The sequence below is a fragment of the Zosterops lateralis genome, assembly GCF_965231275.1.
Source record: "Zosterops lateralis genome assembly, chromosome: 2".
In the NCBI taxonomy this organism is placed as follows: domain Eukaryota; kingdom Metazoa; phylum Chordata; class Aves; order Passeriformes; family Zosteropidae; genus Zosterops; species Zosterops lateralis.
In genome coordinates this window covers 72,459,457-72,473,308 of record NC_139763.1, presented here as the reverse complement: position 1 = coordinate 72,473,308, position 13,852 = coordinate 72,459,457, and the positions used below count along the sequence as shown (strand labels likewise).

The 13,852-nt window shown below is 39.4% G+C and overlaps 1 protein-coding gene across 12 annotated transcripts in view; it reads right to left on the bottom strand.

The window, feature by feature from the left end:
* The window catches only part of LOC310921877 (uncharacterized protein), a 34,143-nt gene that overhangs the window by 6,145 nt on the left and 14,146 nt on the right, over positions 1-13,852 (bottom strand). For 2 of the 12 annotated variants that reach the window (XM_083882130.1, XM_083882136.1), the window contains 3 exons: positions 13,667-13,755; positions 12,741-12,828; positions 4,679-4,773 (listed from right to left, as the gene is read on the bottom strand). In XM_083882130.1, coding sequence (XP_083738256.1) covers positions 4,679-4,773; positions 12,741-12,828; positions 13,667-13,755 — 272 coding nt within the window. Of the gene's footprint in view, positions 1-4,678; positions 4,774-9,339; positions 9,397-11,859; positions 12,000-12,353; positions 12,415-12,740; positions 12,829-13,666; positions 13,756-13,852 lie in introns of those variants that run through there. The other 10 variants (XM_083882133.1, XM_083882135.1, XM_083882131.1 and 7 more) reach the window with 6 other exon arrangements.

Here is a 13,852-nt window from a genome sequence, read left to right as displayed (position 1 = left end):
AATCAGTCAGCTGGGGAATTAACTTATTCTCAATAGGAGTTAACATAAGCTGTTTCAAAGCTCAGTGTTTACATAGGTCACAGAAGTTGAAAACAGCTGGAGACATACTTCATGCACTATTGCTATCTATGTAAGTAATGGAATTTTGTAAGTGCAATGTACAGTAAATAGCCTACTGAAGGAAAAATACAAGAAACATGAATAGCAGTAACTTGTTAACTAGAGTAGGTTAACTCTTTTTGTGATAAGGCTGACAGGCTTATTAATTAATGACCATGATTTAGACCAGGTGCATGAGATTTCTTTTAGCTGCAGTTTATACTGGGGTGTAACAAATGCTGATTAAAAAAATACTACGTACTCTAGAAATTAACTGGGTGCCAGATATGCATTTAAGGCCCTGTTCTTCAAGCTGCTCAGCGTTCCCTGTGAGGCAGTCATCAACAGGAGGAATATTGGACCCCTTCCTGAAGGTCTGACTGAGTGCTGAGGGCACTCAGCCTTTGATCTTTTCTAGTTCATGAGATGCCAGAGGCACAAATTGCCATAAATGCTTACTAGACTCAATTTTGTAGTATTACTTATGCATGGAATTTGGGGTTTTATGGTTTAGTTTCCTTGTAAAACTGTTTGAGACTAATGGTTCTTCCCACCTGACATATTGTCCGACCTTCTGGACTCTTGCAACATTTGTCAAGCAGCTGAAAGACCTTTTTCTTTCAAAATGCTCTGAGTTTCAGAAGTGGCTGCTTACTCTCCCATGTCCATTCAAACTGGATCACTGCTAAACTACTCTGGAAAGCCTGAAATCTCTGAGACCCAGTGCTACAAAAACAAGATTATGATCAAACAGAGATTGTTTCCTTTGCTGAGTTGGCATATCCCAGTCAGGGGAATTGGGAAATACTGTCACAGTCCTCACCCCTTTTCATCATTCCTAGCCATTATTTCATCCTTCTCAGAACATAGCTCTTGTTCTGCCATCTGAATGTCTGTATCCTTTTTATAGAGCAGAAGTTTACCAAGCAGAAGTTTTCTGGGACACTGGATGTTAAACTTTAAGTGATTTAAGGGAAAATTTGTCCTTTTCTGGATGTTCTGCAGGTGGAGCAGCCTGATGGAGAAGTCTGTATAAATAAATTAGAAATAGCAAATGATCTGGTCCCTTCAAAAACGTAATCCAGAAAAATTATGGATCCCTTAGGAGGGAGCTGGAATTTTGTTACTTACAACTAGTTTCAGGATATGTTTAGTCATCATAACTTGAGACTTTTCACTTGATTGCTAGTGAAAAAGAACAGAGACTAACATGCAGTCAAGGTCATGCTTTCGGCCAAAAAGCAGCAGAAGTAAGTACGCCTACCCCACTGGAGCATCTCCTCTCCTCTCTGTAATAGCTGCAGTGTTTCCACGCAGGAAACAAGCCATTTCACTGAAGTCTGAGCCACATGCCTGGAAATTTGCTTCCTATACCGCAATCAACACTCACTTACCTTCTCTGCCCCTAGTGTGTGTCCATGTTTTGGGGCTGCTAAGAAAGCTAATGCACTGTTGAAGCTGTTACCTGACTGCACTCTGAAAAGGTAGACAATTATGGGTTGCAGGTAGTTCAGGCTTTTTGTAAACATGGGGGAAAAATGGTCATCCTCTTGACAAAACTGACTTGTGCTTAATTTCTAAGTTAATGATACAACAGGTCCCAAAAGGAAATAACTGGTGTCCTGTAAAGGAAATTCCCAAGAAAAAAGGCATTTGAAAGCCTCCATGGAAAGATCTGACCTGCTTGAATATGGCATCTAAGCTTAGGATCTAATTAGTCTACTTTCTAGGGTGAGTGCATTAAGGGAAGGTGTTTTTTTTTTGTTCAAATTAGAATTCTTAGACCCAAAAGATGGCTCATAAGTCATGCAGGTACTGCTAAAGAAAAACAAAACTAATTTTGACATATTCTCTGAAATGCCCCAATGGTCTGCAGGTCTCAATATCATGTTTTCATCTCTGTTCCTTACAGAGTTATATGACTACTGCCTTCAGTCAGTAAGGGTCAAGGCCTAACAAGGAAACACGAAACCATTTCAAGAGTTTTGGTCTTTTGTTTAAGTCACCTACAGTGTGGATGCACATGATCAGTAATCTCAAAGAGCTACAGCTGTAGTAGCACGTATCCCTTTCACTCAGCTGATCAGGACATTGATTATACAAATAAATTTTCACCAATAAGCTCTAAAGCACCCACATTTTCAAAATGTCAAGAGAAAAAACCAAAGCATATGGTCTCCTAATTTGCTAAAATCTACTATAAAGAACAGAGATCCATTAAATACACCACATGCCTCAAAACATCTCAGTAGTGTGTTGCTCCCGAGCCTGTTTAGCAGTTGCATTGGTGTGTAATACTGTAGGGCTTACTGCAGATTAGAATGAGGCAATGTGTTGCCAGTTTGAAAAGAGTGTTAACAATTAAAAAAGTGCCAATCAAAGCAAAAAGATGAAACATTACACAGCTATTAAGAATATTATTCAGTCCTTTAAAATGATTGCCAATTTAGATAGTTCTCTTGTTAAATCATTCTTTTTAGCTATTGTACTGAATGCCAGTTTTCAAGAACAAGACAGTCCACAAGCTTAGCTCATTAATGAAGACACAACCTGGTAGGTAATTTTATAATTAAAATGGGTATTTTGAGCACTAGGCTGACTTTTGCTACATATCCAACTCTCAGTTGAGTAAGAGGCTTTATGCAAAAGAATTTTAAAGCTAAATTGTGAGAGAAGAGATTGAAAAGGAGGCATGGTTGAGCATTTTGACTGTTTTGAGCAGAACAGCCTTAAAAATGCTCTGTTTATTAACACAGTGGAGGAAGGTTTGTGAAGGGCTAATGTTAGAATCACTTAGGATGGTAATTCCTTCTGCAAAGCATCTGCATAAATTAGAAAAAGCTGCCAGATTTCCATCTGTTAGCAATACAACTTCAGTCACAAAGACAACTGTCGTGACAACCACACTGAGTTAGTCTTTCAAATAAAACCTGTTAAAAGCTACTGCCCTCCAGCCTCCACCCACTGCAGTTAACAGCATTAAATAGCACTCTAACTGGTATTTATTTTCTTAGGCATTCCTCACTTGTGCAGCTGCTGGCACACTGGTCTTTGATTTTAAATAACCTCAACAGGATAAGAGCTTACAGTCTCTGAAGGTCAAGATGTATGTGAAGTGCTTGTCTGAAAGAAACATCCAACCTGAACCTTCTCAGGCTGATGTTGCTGGATTCTGTATACTTGTCTCTCACCTATTTTGCATAGTCTCATGTCTGGGAACTGTGGTGGTTCAGATTATTTCTTCTAGATGATGGCAAGCACAAAGAGACCACTGAGGCTGTTTTGGACAACAGGTCTAGGTTTAAAGGTGGTGAGAATCACCTTTAGGGCCTTTCTACCCTCCCCATCCAAGCTCCTCTTTCAGTTTTTGATGAGCTTGGGTGGCACAACAAGTTCAGGCTAGTTTCAGCTCATCCATGAAATCTGTACTGACAACAATATCAAAGCTATTAGAAAATTCATTTGTGGAAGGTCTCTCATTCAACAGTCTATTTTTACTCAGGCATTTTAGCATCTCATCGTAGCACATACAACGCTTACTGACCTTTGAGGAATAGGCTTAATGCCCTCCTTGAAACATGGTTATACAAATTAAAACAGTTTCTTGAAAGAGTGGAATATTTTTTGTGCTGTTTTGGAACTGTTTTACTCATGTGTACTGGGCTGATCTCAGTGACAGACCACTGGTGGGGCCAGGGGTGCTGGAACCCTTCCCTTATCCACGGGGAGGATGTCTGTCCTTCTGCCAAACCTTGTTCCCACTGCAGTTGCCTCTATCACTGGTTATCCCTAGTACATGTAATGCATATTGACACTGGCTACACAGCCAGGATAGAAGAAGGGAGTAAAAATTATTCTCAAATATTTGTAACTTGTGGTTTAAAAACAGACAAGAAACTTCTCAGAGGCAGAAAGCAATTCAGGGACTGCTAAAGAGTGTAAATAATAAAAGCTTTAGGTTGTCTCCTGGATGTTTAAAAGTGGCCATTGAAAAGGCCTTCACATGAAAAATGCAGAATACAAACCAAAAATGTAAAGTGGTGATGTTTTTAGTTATGGATATCAGCAGAATTTCCATAAATAATATTTCGTTTACTTTTGTGCATAAACTTTAGATTTAGTTGTGTACATCCTTATGGAAGGAGAAAATTGTCCCTTCCAAGGTTTCTTCCTCTGGGCTTCATTGTATTTTTTATTTTGTAGTGAAAGTATTCCTGAACTTTTAATGTAATCACACAGGAGCCAAAGGGCATCAGACACATAAATATCAGATGTCATTTATTTTTAATTAAAAGGACCTTTTCTAAAGGAAAAAAAGAGCAAAGCTCCCTGAATCTTGTGGATAGGTCACCTGAAAAGATTGAGATATAGTTTCTGATTTTCTTCAGCAGAGGATACAAAGACAGTTCTCATGGCTGCTGGAAAGCTGTGTAGTAGTTCTTTATGAATTTACCTTATCTTGTCTGACAAATACTTACTACCTGAGCACCATATGGAACATTTTGTTGGGCTCAGTGTGCATCCTTTCAGGTTCCTATTTGGATTACTTCTGATTTCATGACAGTTTTAATGAACTCACCTTTCTTGTCTTGTCCTTGTTCCCCACTTGTGTTTTTCAATTGGCATCTGCATGGGGGAGAAACAACAGCTCAGCTCAGGGCAGGGAGGGCACTCCTGGGAAAAAGTGGGATAGAGAGGGAGGTTATCTACACTGCTGCACTCTGTGGGTGCTCAGAATTGCATGTGGGTGAGCCATGTGCTGGTGGTGGAATAGTGCCAGGCAGAAGTATGAGAAGAAACCAGCACCAACCCTCCCTGCAAACTCAGTGCAGAAGCAAGACAAGGTTTTATTGACATTATGAGGCACAACAAATCTGTTCAGTGCAGAGAGATGATGCTGTTTAACAGTGGGGTGCTAGGACACAGTAACAGTAATATCCTGGGTTCAAAACTAACATCACTGCCCTCTGGCTGGCTCAGGTGTGCTGGAAGTTAGTCAATAATGACACAGCACCTTCAAAGCATTTACAGTGTTGGCCAATTAAAATTCCTTCCCTAGCACTTTTATTCATGTTTGTTAAGGGTTAGATCAGGCTTTCAACTTCAAGCAAGGAGATGTGGGAGGCTGGCTGCTGTAATGCTCCTTCCAGCACATCCCTCTTACGTGGGAGGCATGATGATAATCAGCTGTGGCTCTTTCCAGGACACAACCTGTGCAGGGGGCAGGGAATGTGATGCTGCAGCCGTGCAGCAGCTGAGGTGGCAGGCAGCCCCCATCCCAGGGTCCCTTCTTGTTGGGCTGCTGGTTGGCTTCCTGCAATGCCACTTGCATCTTTATCTGCCTGCATCCAGGGTTACCCTGGAACCAGAGTGTGAGGGTGGAGGAACAAGTTTTGGCTGGAGGGACATCATGTCCAAGGAACGGGGCACAGACTGAACCCTTTGCCTGTACTTCCTCTCTCCATAATGAGTTAGGTGGGGTTGCCTGGCCCAGAGGAAAGTCAGCCACTGGCAAAAGGCATTTGCTGCTGGGATGCTTCTCCTGCATGACTGGAGGCTTCAGCAAAGGCTCCCACAGCATCCTCAGTGGCAACTCTGTGATCTACTACTCCAAACTTAGCCACAACAATGTCTTGCGGTATTAAAAATAGCCTCTGGAGTTTCCTCTAAGCAACTGCAACCAGAGGTGACAGCAAATTTGGGCTACCTAATGCAATTGCACTATCTACTGATACAGTAACAGTTAAAATGTCACCACCTTCTAACAACATTAGCCTGATCTGTAAACAGATAAAACAGAGGCTGCTGGTGATGTAACTTTGTTGATCATAAGATTAGAGATCCTGCTGGTCTTTGTTTGGGCCCTCTAAAGAAAATCACAGAGATTAAATAAAGAATTTCCAGTGATTTTATTATTAGTGTGTAATATGTTTACTTAGTCCTGATTAAACAAGATAACTTGGGTAAAAAAAAAAAAAAAAAAAAAAAAAAAAAATAAAAAAAAAGGCATAAAGCAAGCTCTGGAAGGGATAATCAAACTGGGGAAGCTTTCCAGCACACTTCAGTTACACAGCAAATGTGACTGTGTCAGTGCAGCAGCCAGCTGAAAAAGGATCATGACTCTGGAACAGAATTCATATGCTTTTGAGTGAAAGTCCTGAATTCTTCTGCAGTGCAACAGGAGACTGTGCAAGAGGCTCTTATTCTTTGTGCAGGGAGCCATTAACAGCAGGGATGTGATTTTACTGTGTGATGGGAGGCGGTGTATTCCCTTGGGTTAGGATCCAAAACACACCAGGTAGTCACTTTCTGCTTCAAGAAAACCTTTCACATTAGAATAAATGTTCAAACATGTGAGTCTGAATATAATTATTTACATTAAATTCACATGCTTTTTCCTGATTTTTTTTCTCCTTACTGGAGGTGTGTGTATGTTCCAAAGCCAAGCCCTGAAGGCTTCTTTCTGTCCAAACTCCCCAAGAGTGTTTAAGCAGGGACTTTGTGGCTCATAAGTAGCTTTTTCTTCCTGGTAGCTCATTTTCTAGAGAGGTCAGGTAATGATTATATCATTTGCTACTTTGGGCAACATCTTTTAAAGTCACAGCCCAAAGTGAAGATTATCTTATTTTCAATGATGTACTTATGTACACTGATGTCAAAAGCATGATTTTGAAGATGTCTGTGAAGTTCAGTTTCAATTTTCAAGTTTGGTTTTGTTTTTTTTTTAAATACTGCCATGTTGTCAGACCAAAAAAAAAAAAAAAAAAAAGCACCAAGAAAACAGTGGATCTAGTTAAAAACACAGTTCTAAAGCGAATTATCAGGTAACCTCATTGCTGGGACAGTCCAGAGTCAAAGAAAACACAGCTGCTTGTATCTTTCAGCTGTAGATGCCAGGTCCTTCACACTGCTTTAGTGCTTTGGAATAGTATGAACATCCACCTCCAAGCAGGAGGCTGGTGTCTGCATCTCCAGAGAGAGCAAGAGTGGGCATATCCACTCAACCCCCAGGCCAAGTCCACGACCAGAAAGACATCGGGGTTCTGAGATGCACGAAAAAATCAAGATGAAAGTTTTTCTTGTGTCTTTGCTGTTGAAAAAGGGGCTATATCAACTGGTGCTGCCTTCTCTTTATGTGACTCTGTATATTGACCTGTCCTGCTTTGGTGTCTCCATACAAGGGGTCAAAAATAAATGAAAGGAGATCAGTGACACCTTGGGAGGTGTGACTTCATGTAGACTGAAACAGAAAACTAGTGCCATGATCCTTGTTATATGTTGCAGGTCTCTGCTGTCTTAGAAGAAGGATATCACGAAAACTCCTTTTGTGACCTCAGTAGAGGGATCCTACTTAGAATATTACATGAAAACATTTCTTCATGGGATGCAAAGGCAGCTGTCTGGTGGAGGCAGTGTCTGACTGAAGTGAAGCAAGATGCTCACTCTACTGACTTAGGAATAGCTTTATACCTGTTCTGCTTGTAATGATAGTGATATCTGTTAAGTTCTCCGCTTGTTACAAGTTTTAAGAAGACCTGCATTGTAGATTATTTTATGCTGCAAGAATTAATCATTGAGATAATATGAAGATATATATAAATTGTACATATTAAAGCCAAAGTTTAAACATTTTTAACCAATTCATAATTCCACAAGTTTCTTCTTTGTTTAGCAATTATATTTTTTTATAGTTTTCTATTTCCATTTGGTATTTTTCCTTGAAAAATTTATTTCTAATATAAAAATGTTGAAAGGATTTTTTAATGACAACAAAAATTTAGAGGAAAAAATAGCTACAATTATTGTACAGTTTATTATAAAAGTTTTTCTTTAAGCTAAATATTTTTTAGCTTCAAGTTCCTCTACAATGTGAATTGCTTCTGCACTGAATACTATTTTACAGCAGAAAAATGTTCTTCCCATACCTTATTTCCCAGAAATATCCTGAAGGGGAAAGTATTTTTTTCTCTGTACTGCTGGTATTGGGGTTGGCAGACAAGCCCACATTCATAGCAGGCAAACTGTTATTTGTTCCCTTTAGAACATATCAACTGTAAATGTTTATAAAGTGCAACACAGTGAATAATTCAGATATAAGTGGAATGGAATAAGCAAAAGAAGTATTGTCTGAGGAATTATTTGGCCAGTGTAAACTTAGAAACTATGAAAGTTTGCTTACAACCTCAGCAGAAAGTGGAAAGGTAACATACATCTCACCTGATGCTATGTGTGGCTTGTCCCCTAAAATTTATAACTGAAGGGCAAAGAACTTAATCAAGATCTTTAAGACTCCTAATTGAGGATCTTAGTGCAAGCACCTTAATGAAGTGTTCATTAAGCTTTAAGGGACATTGTTTCATTAGAGAGTTATCTTGTGGAAATATCAGGGTTTTTTTCCATCCAAGGTAGCTAATTAAGACAAAATACTTGGATTTCTGATGGGTAAATTTGGAATAGTCAAGTAGTGAAACCTCATGAGTACCTGAAGGAGACAAAAATTTAAGTAGAATAGAATATTAAAAGTTAGAAAGACCAAAGGTTTTTCTTCCAAACTGTGTTGTGTATTTCCTGAAGGCTCAACACGGTAAATCCTAAATTCCCAGCATGAGATCGTGACTGCTCCACATGACGGAAGATTAAATTTAATAAATGTTTTCCAGTATGTGAAATAAAGAAAGACTGGGGATTTTGCACAAGGTATTGTACAAGAAAAGTGCTAAGGTTTTGTGCTTTGTTGATATTAAGCCTTGCTTATCTGATAATGAAAATGGCAGCTGGAAAAATTCTAGTCTATTACTGTGCTCACAGTGGATTGGTGCTACAATAACCTTGTCATATCCAGGGCTACCATTAAGAACATTTACCTTATTTTAGGAAGGTCATATGTCAGGCATCAGTAAAGACTAACCATGGCAACATACACTGCTTTTTTCTCCTTTCTCTCTCTGGTTTCTTTCTTTCTTTCTTTCTTTATTTTTAATATAGAAGAGGATTATAAAACATAATTTCAGGCAACCTTCCCCTCAGTCATTAAATGAACTAATGCAATGTGAGCACACACACACAAAGGTTGGAGGCTGGAAGCACATCATCTGAACTTCATGGCACAAAAGAGCACTATTCTGCTTTTTGGGCAGCTGTCGATAAGTGCTGTCTCTGGACTTCAGTGCTTTGACTGTTCTCAGAACAGCTCCTTCTTCTGTGATGTAAGCTTATCTGGGATCTCCAGCTGAAGTCTGTATTTGTAGCTCCTGACTGTGCTTCAGTCCTCAGTGCCTGGGTGGTCAAGCTTCATGTCTGCCAGTACACAAGGGCTGTGAGCAATGGGTTGGACGGTTGCAAAGTGCAGCTCCAGGGTCCTTTTCCCAGTTCAGCTACATACTTACATAACCTCAAAAACAGAAATCATACCATAGGACCTGCTTGGGAGTCCCTAGACACAGATTGTAGTATTTTGTGGAAACCAGATCTGTAGAGACTAATGTGACAGCACACTACCAGGGGCATGTAGCTGTATGAACCTACCCTCTGTCATTTGAACCAAGCTCTGTGAACTGAAATGGCCACCTTCCTGATTTCACTGATTTGTATTCATCTGTCTTTACAAAACAGACGCATCTACACCTGTTTAACATTGTGTTGGGTTTTGATAAGGTATTTGGCATAGAAGAAAATGTACTAAAAACTCTGTGTAATTTTGTTAGAATTGTGCATCAATTATCCTGTGAATATGACTTTTCATCTTTAAAGAATTTTACAAACATTTCTCCACCAGCAGTGATGTAATTTTAATCACTCTAGCAGATGTTGTTTTGCTGGACTGTGATACCATGCCCCTGTATCCAGCAACCTGTGCAGCCAGAAACAGTGGTGGAAGATACAGCAAGAGCGTAGCCTCCTGATTTAGGTTTGATGGATATTACTAAAAGTGAAGACAATCTGGAAAGGAATGTATCTGTGTTTTGGGAAAGGAAGTATTGTTCAAACCCCAATTTCTAAGCTAGGGGATGAATCCCTGAAGGAATCAAGGAAACCACATGTTATTAAGACACTAAAGTAAACATGCGTGCAAACAAATACACAAAAGTGTGATGATGAGTTAAAGCCTCTAGTGTGATGCAATAGATAAAATATTTTTTGGTTAGAAAATACTTAGCTTTATGTTGAAAATTAAGTGTCAGAGTCCAGAGAGAAATTAAAGATACTAGATTAATTTCTAATATTTTCCAAAACATTTTACAATGGAAACAATTTTTCAATTTCTCCCCTCAGAATCTGGCCCTATTTGCCTATAAGCTAGCATTATAAAAGTTGGTGAAATAAAACCAAGGGATTAGCTTCAATTAACAAAGGACTAAGTCTCCTTAGCAAGCTTTTGCTCTGATAAATCCCAGCCTAATGCACTAATAAACATCTCCACTCACACAGGGAAACACATTTGTGGACAAAGGCACACTCACACATAACCACGAAAACAAAGTGCTTGGTGAAATACATTCCCTAAGGTGACCTGAAAGTGTTTAACCAGCATTTTGAACCACAGAAATGCTTACTTGAAGTAATATTTCCTTTGTAATTTGTGTCAGTGCTATCACTGAAAACAAGAGCGAAAATAGAAATGAATTATTGCACTATAATTTCTTCCCGATAGTCCTATTTCCCAAGACTGCACGTAGTATATGCTGTAAATTCTGATGTGTGATTATAGGCGTAGGGAAAAAAATCTCCCCAAAAGCATATGACAGGAATATTTAGTAACTCCATTAAACAATCATACCTCATAGCTTATACAAGGAAGAAAACTTGTATGAGAATAGATTACTAAATGATACTTCATAATGAAGTGTGTGCATGAGTGTTTATACATTTTTCTCTAAAATAATAATGGTGATAAGAAACCTCTACAGTGCTGGGCTGCACTACCTGCTCCAAGCTGAGCTCTGCCCTGGACCTGCCAATCCCAAGGAGCGGTTGAAGGATGTGCTACAGCCCAGCACAACTGGCTGCCCCTACAGGAGCTGGTTTGCTGGTTTGCTGCTTCAGCCTTCCCAGAGTCTATCCCACTGCCTCTCTTGCTTGGACAGGAACTGACCCCTGGGGGCTGTGGTGGAATCCTAGGCCACCCCAACCCTTCCAAACATCCTCCTGCTGTGGGCAATGTCCCTTGTCCTCCTTCCTGGAAAAGGCTTGTTCATCAGTGTCATGCCCTGGGGGACTTTCCTTGGCTCTGGGATGCCTCCCCAGTCCCATTCCCATTCCTGCATTCTCTTGCAGCCAGATGTGAATGAAGAATCCTTCACACACCCTCCACCCTTTAAATCCTCTTTATTGACAGGGCATGGACAGGGAGAGGTTTCTCTTCAGCAGGCATGGAGCCCCCTTGCCCTGTTCCTGGCACATATGTCCATGCTCTAGTGTAGTCCTCCCTCTGGCTCTCAGGAGGACTTTGCTGCACAGCCTGGGTAGCTGCCATGGTAGGAGATGCCCTCCCACTCCCTCCTGCTGCCTCTGCCCCACACAGCTGCTCTGGAAACTTCAGGGCAGAATGAGCCCATTCTCCCAGTCCTCTTACCATGGTGTGTGTTTGTCCTGTTAATGTCAGTGGGGCCAAACAGACCAATTCCAACCTTGGTCAAGCAGATATTGAGGAGCGGAGAACAGAGCACACTGCCTTTGACCATCATTCACTCATGTCTAAGTTAAAACCCACAAAAATCCTTTATCTAGATGCAATGAAGACAATGACTATGTGATAAAGTTCAGAAAACTGAGTTATAGTTACAACACTGGAGTGTACTTTTCATACAGAATATCTGTGTACTTTCTGACAAAAATAAGCCACTACATGTGCTCCAGAACAGTTGTCATGTTACTTTCTCCCTTCACAGAAACCTCACATCCTGAGAATGGAAGAGAGAAAAACTGAGGTTACTCCAATAATACTGACTGTTCCTATGATTTCAAAATAAAATTCTTGTTTTTTTTAAATTGACAGGAGTTTGAAAGGTCATACTTTCTGCAGAAGACTATGACATATACGTAGTTTTCTTGCTCTTTGATCTGAGACAGCGTCTTGAAGTCTGATCTCCAAGAAAATCATGGTTCAGATGCCCTTCACAGCAGTGTCTCCGTCAATTCTGAATCCTTTTCACTGACAACTATTTTAATTTTACTTTCACTGTCTCCACTGGAATTGGAAATCCATTATAAATGAGACGTGAATCTAGACATATAAAAGAGTAAAAAAGGTATATCTATGGAGGAGCTTCTTCTGGACTCTCTGTGATATTGTGCTTTAAAATAATATAATCAAATCTGCAAGAAAACAAAAACTCACAGTAAAGTCCAATCAACTTTGGACCTCAGTTAAAAGCCTCCCTGAACTGAAGAAAGATAGCTAAAGGACATCTAGGTAAAAGTGAAATCCCCAAACTTTGAATATTCATTGCATTCACAGGAGAGAAGACTGAAGCTTATCTGGGAAAGCAGAAAAAGTTTAGCTGTCATTATAGGTGCTGAAAGTTGAATATCTTACTTATGTCAAATAGGACACAGTTTACAAAATAAGTATGCATATAGAGTTTTAAAATGCAAAAGAGAAAAATAGCATAAGAGGTGTAAGGGTCTAAAAGCATTCCTACTTTGAGATGTGCAAATATTTTCTTCTTTACTGGAGCTTCCAAATGGCTTAGTCCCAGGGTCAAACAGACACACAGTCTTTGATTTTTCCTTTGGTAAATCGGAGAGAGAAAAAAATCAATCTGGGACTTGATCAAGGCCTCTAGTCTTGTAGGCAAGTGCCTTAACAACTAAGTTGTGTTAGTTGGTAAGTGGATTCTTCTATCTCTTATTTTGACCAGAAATATGTTCTTGGCCTTCAGACACTTCTTTTGTCTGTGTGCTCTAGCATACAGTCAGATTCAAGCAACATAACAAATTATTAACAAATGTAAGAGATTTTGAATTTTACTGCAGAATAAGACAAGGCATTTTAGCAAGTTGCCTTATTTCACCTTTAGTGCCCTTCAAAATTCAACCCAAATCTGGTATTTTCCCCAGTTCAGCTAATAAAAGATAATGTCTTGCGTCATGCAAGTCTGACTCTGATACATTCAATCACTGCTGGGACAATATGTTGAAAAGTAGAAGATTTGTTATATCTGTTATAGGCCAAAAATATTTAATGAAAAATTCCTAAACAGAATTTTAGCTGAAATCATTGCTGGAACAAAGGTAAAAAGAGAGTCTATGGGAAGATCTTGAGATCATATATCAAGACTGGGTGATAGATAGTACAGTATCTAAGAGCAATATGGAAGAAAAGAGAGGCTTAAGGGAGTTACAAGATCATTCTAGTACAATAAAAGATGGATTAAAAAATTTAAAATAGAAGAAAGAAAGAAAGAAGAGACCTACACTTTTGGAATGGAGGAAGAAGATGAAGGAATAGCTGTAAACAACTGTTTCTAGGTGATATGAGAGCCTGATACTTTTCTGATAGAGTTTAATTTTATGCAAAGAGAGGATATATATGACAACCTCTGAAAACTAAATGCAATGTTCTTACCTTGAATAGTTCAAAGTCATGTGTATCTTGATGTACCTCATAGTGGAATTGTGATTCCTGCAGTTCAGATTTTCCTGTGTTGGTTGGTACTGGTGGGTCGAAACAATCAGCATACAAAGATGATTAACAAAGTTGTTGCAATTAAGAGTTTTTCTCACTTCTAGCCATCAGACTATGGTAGTTCTC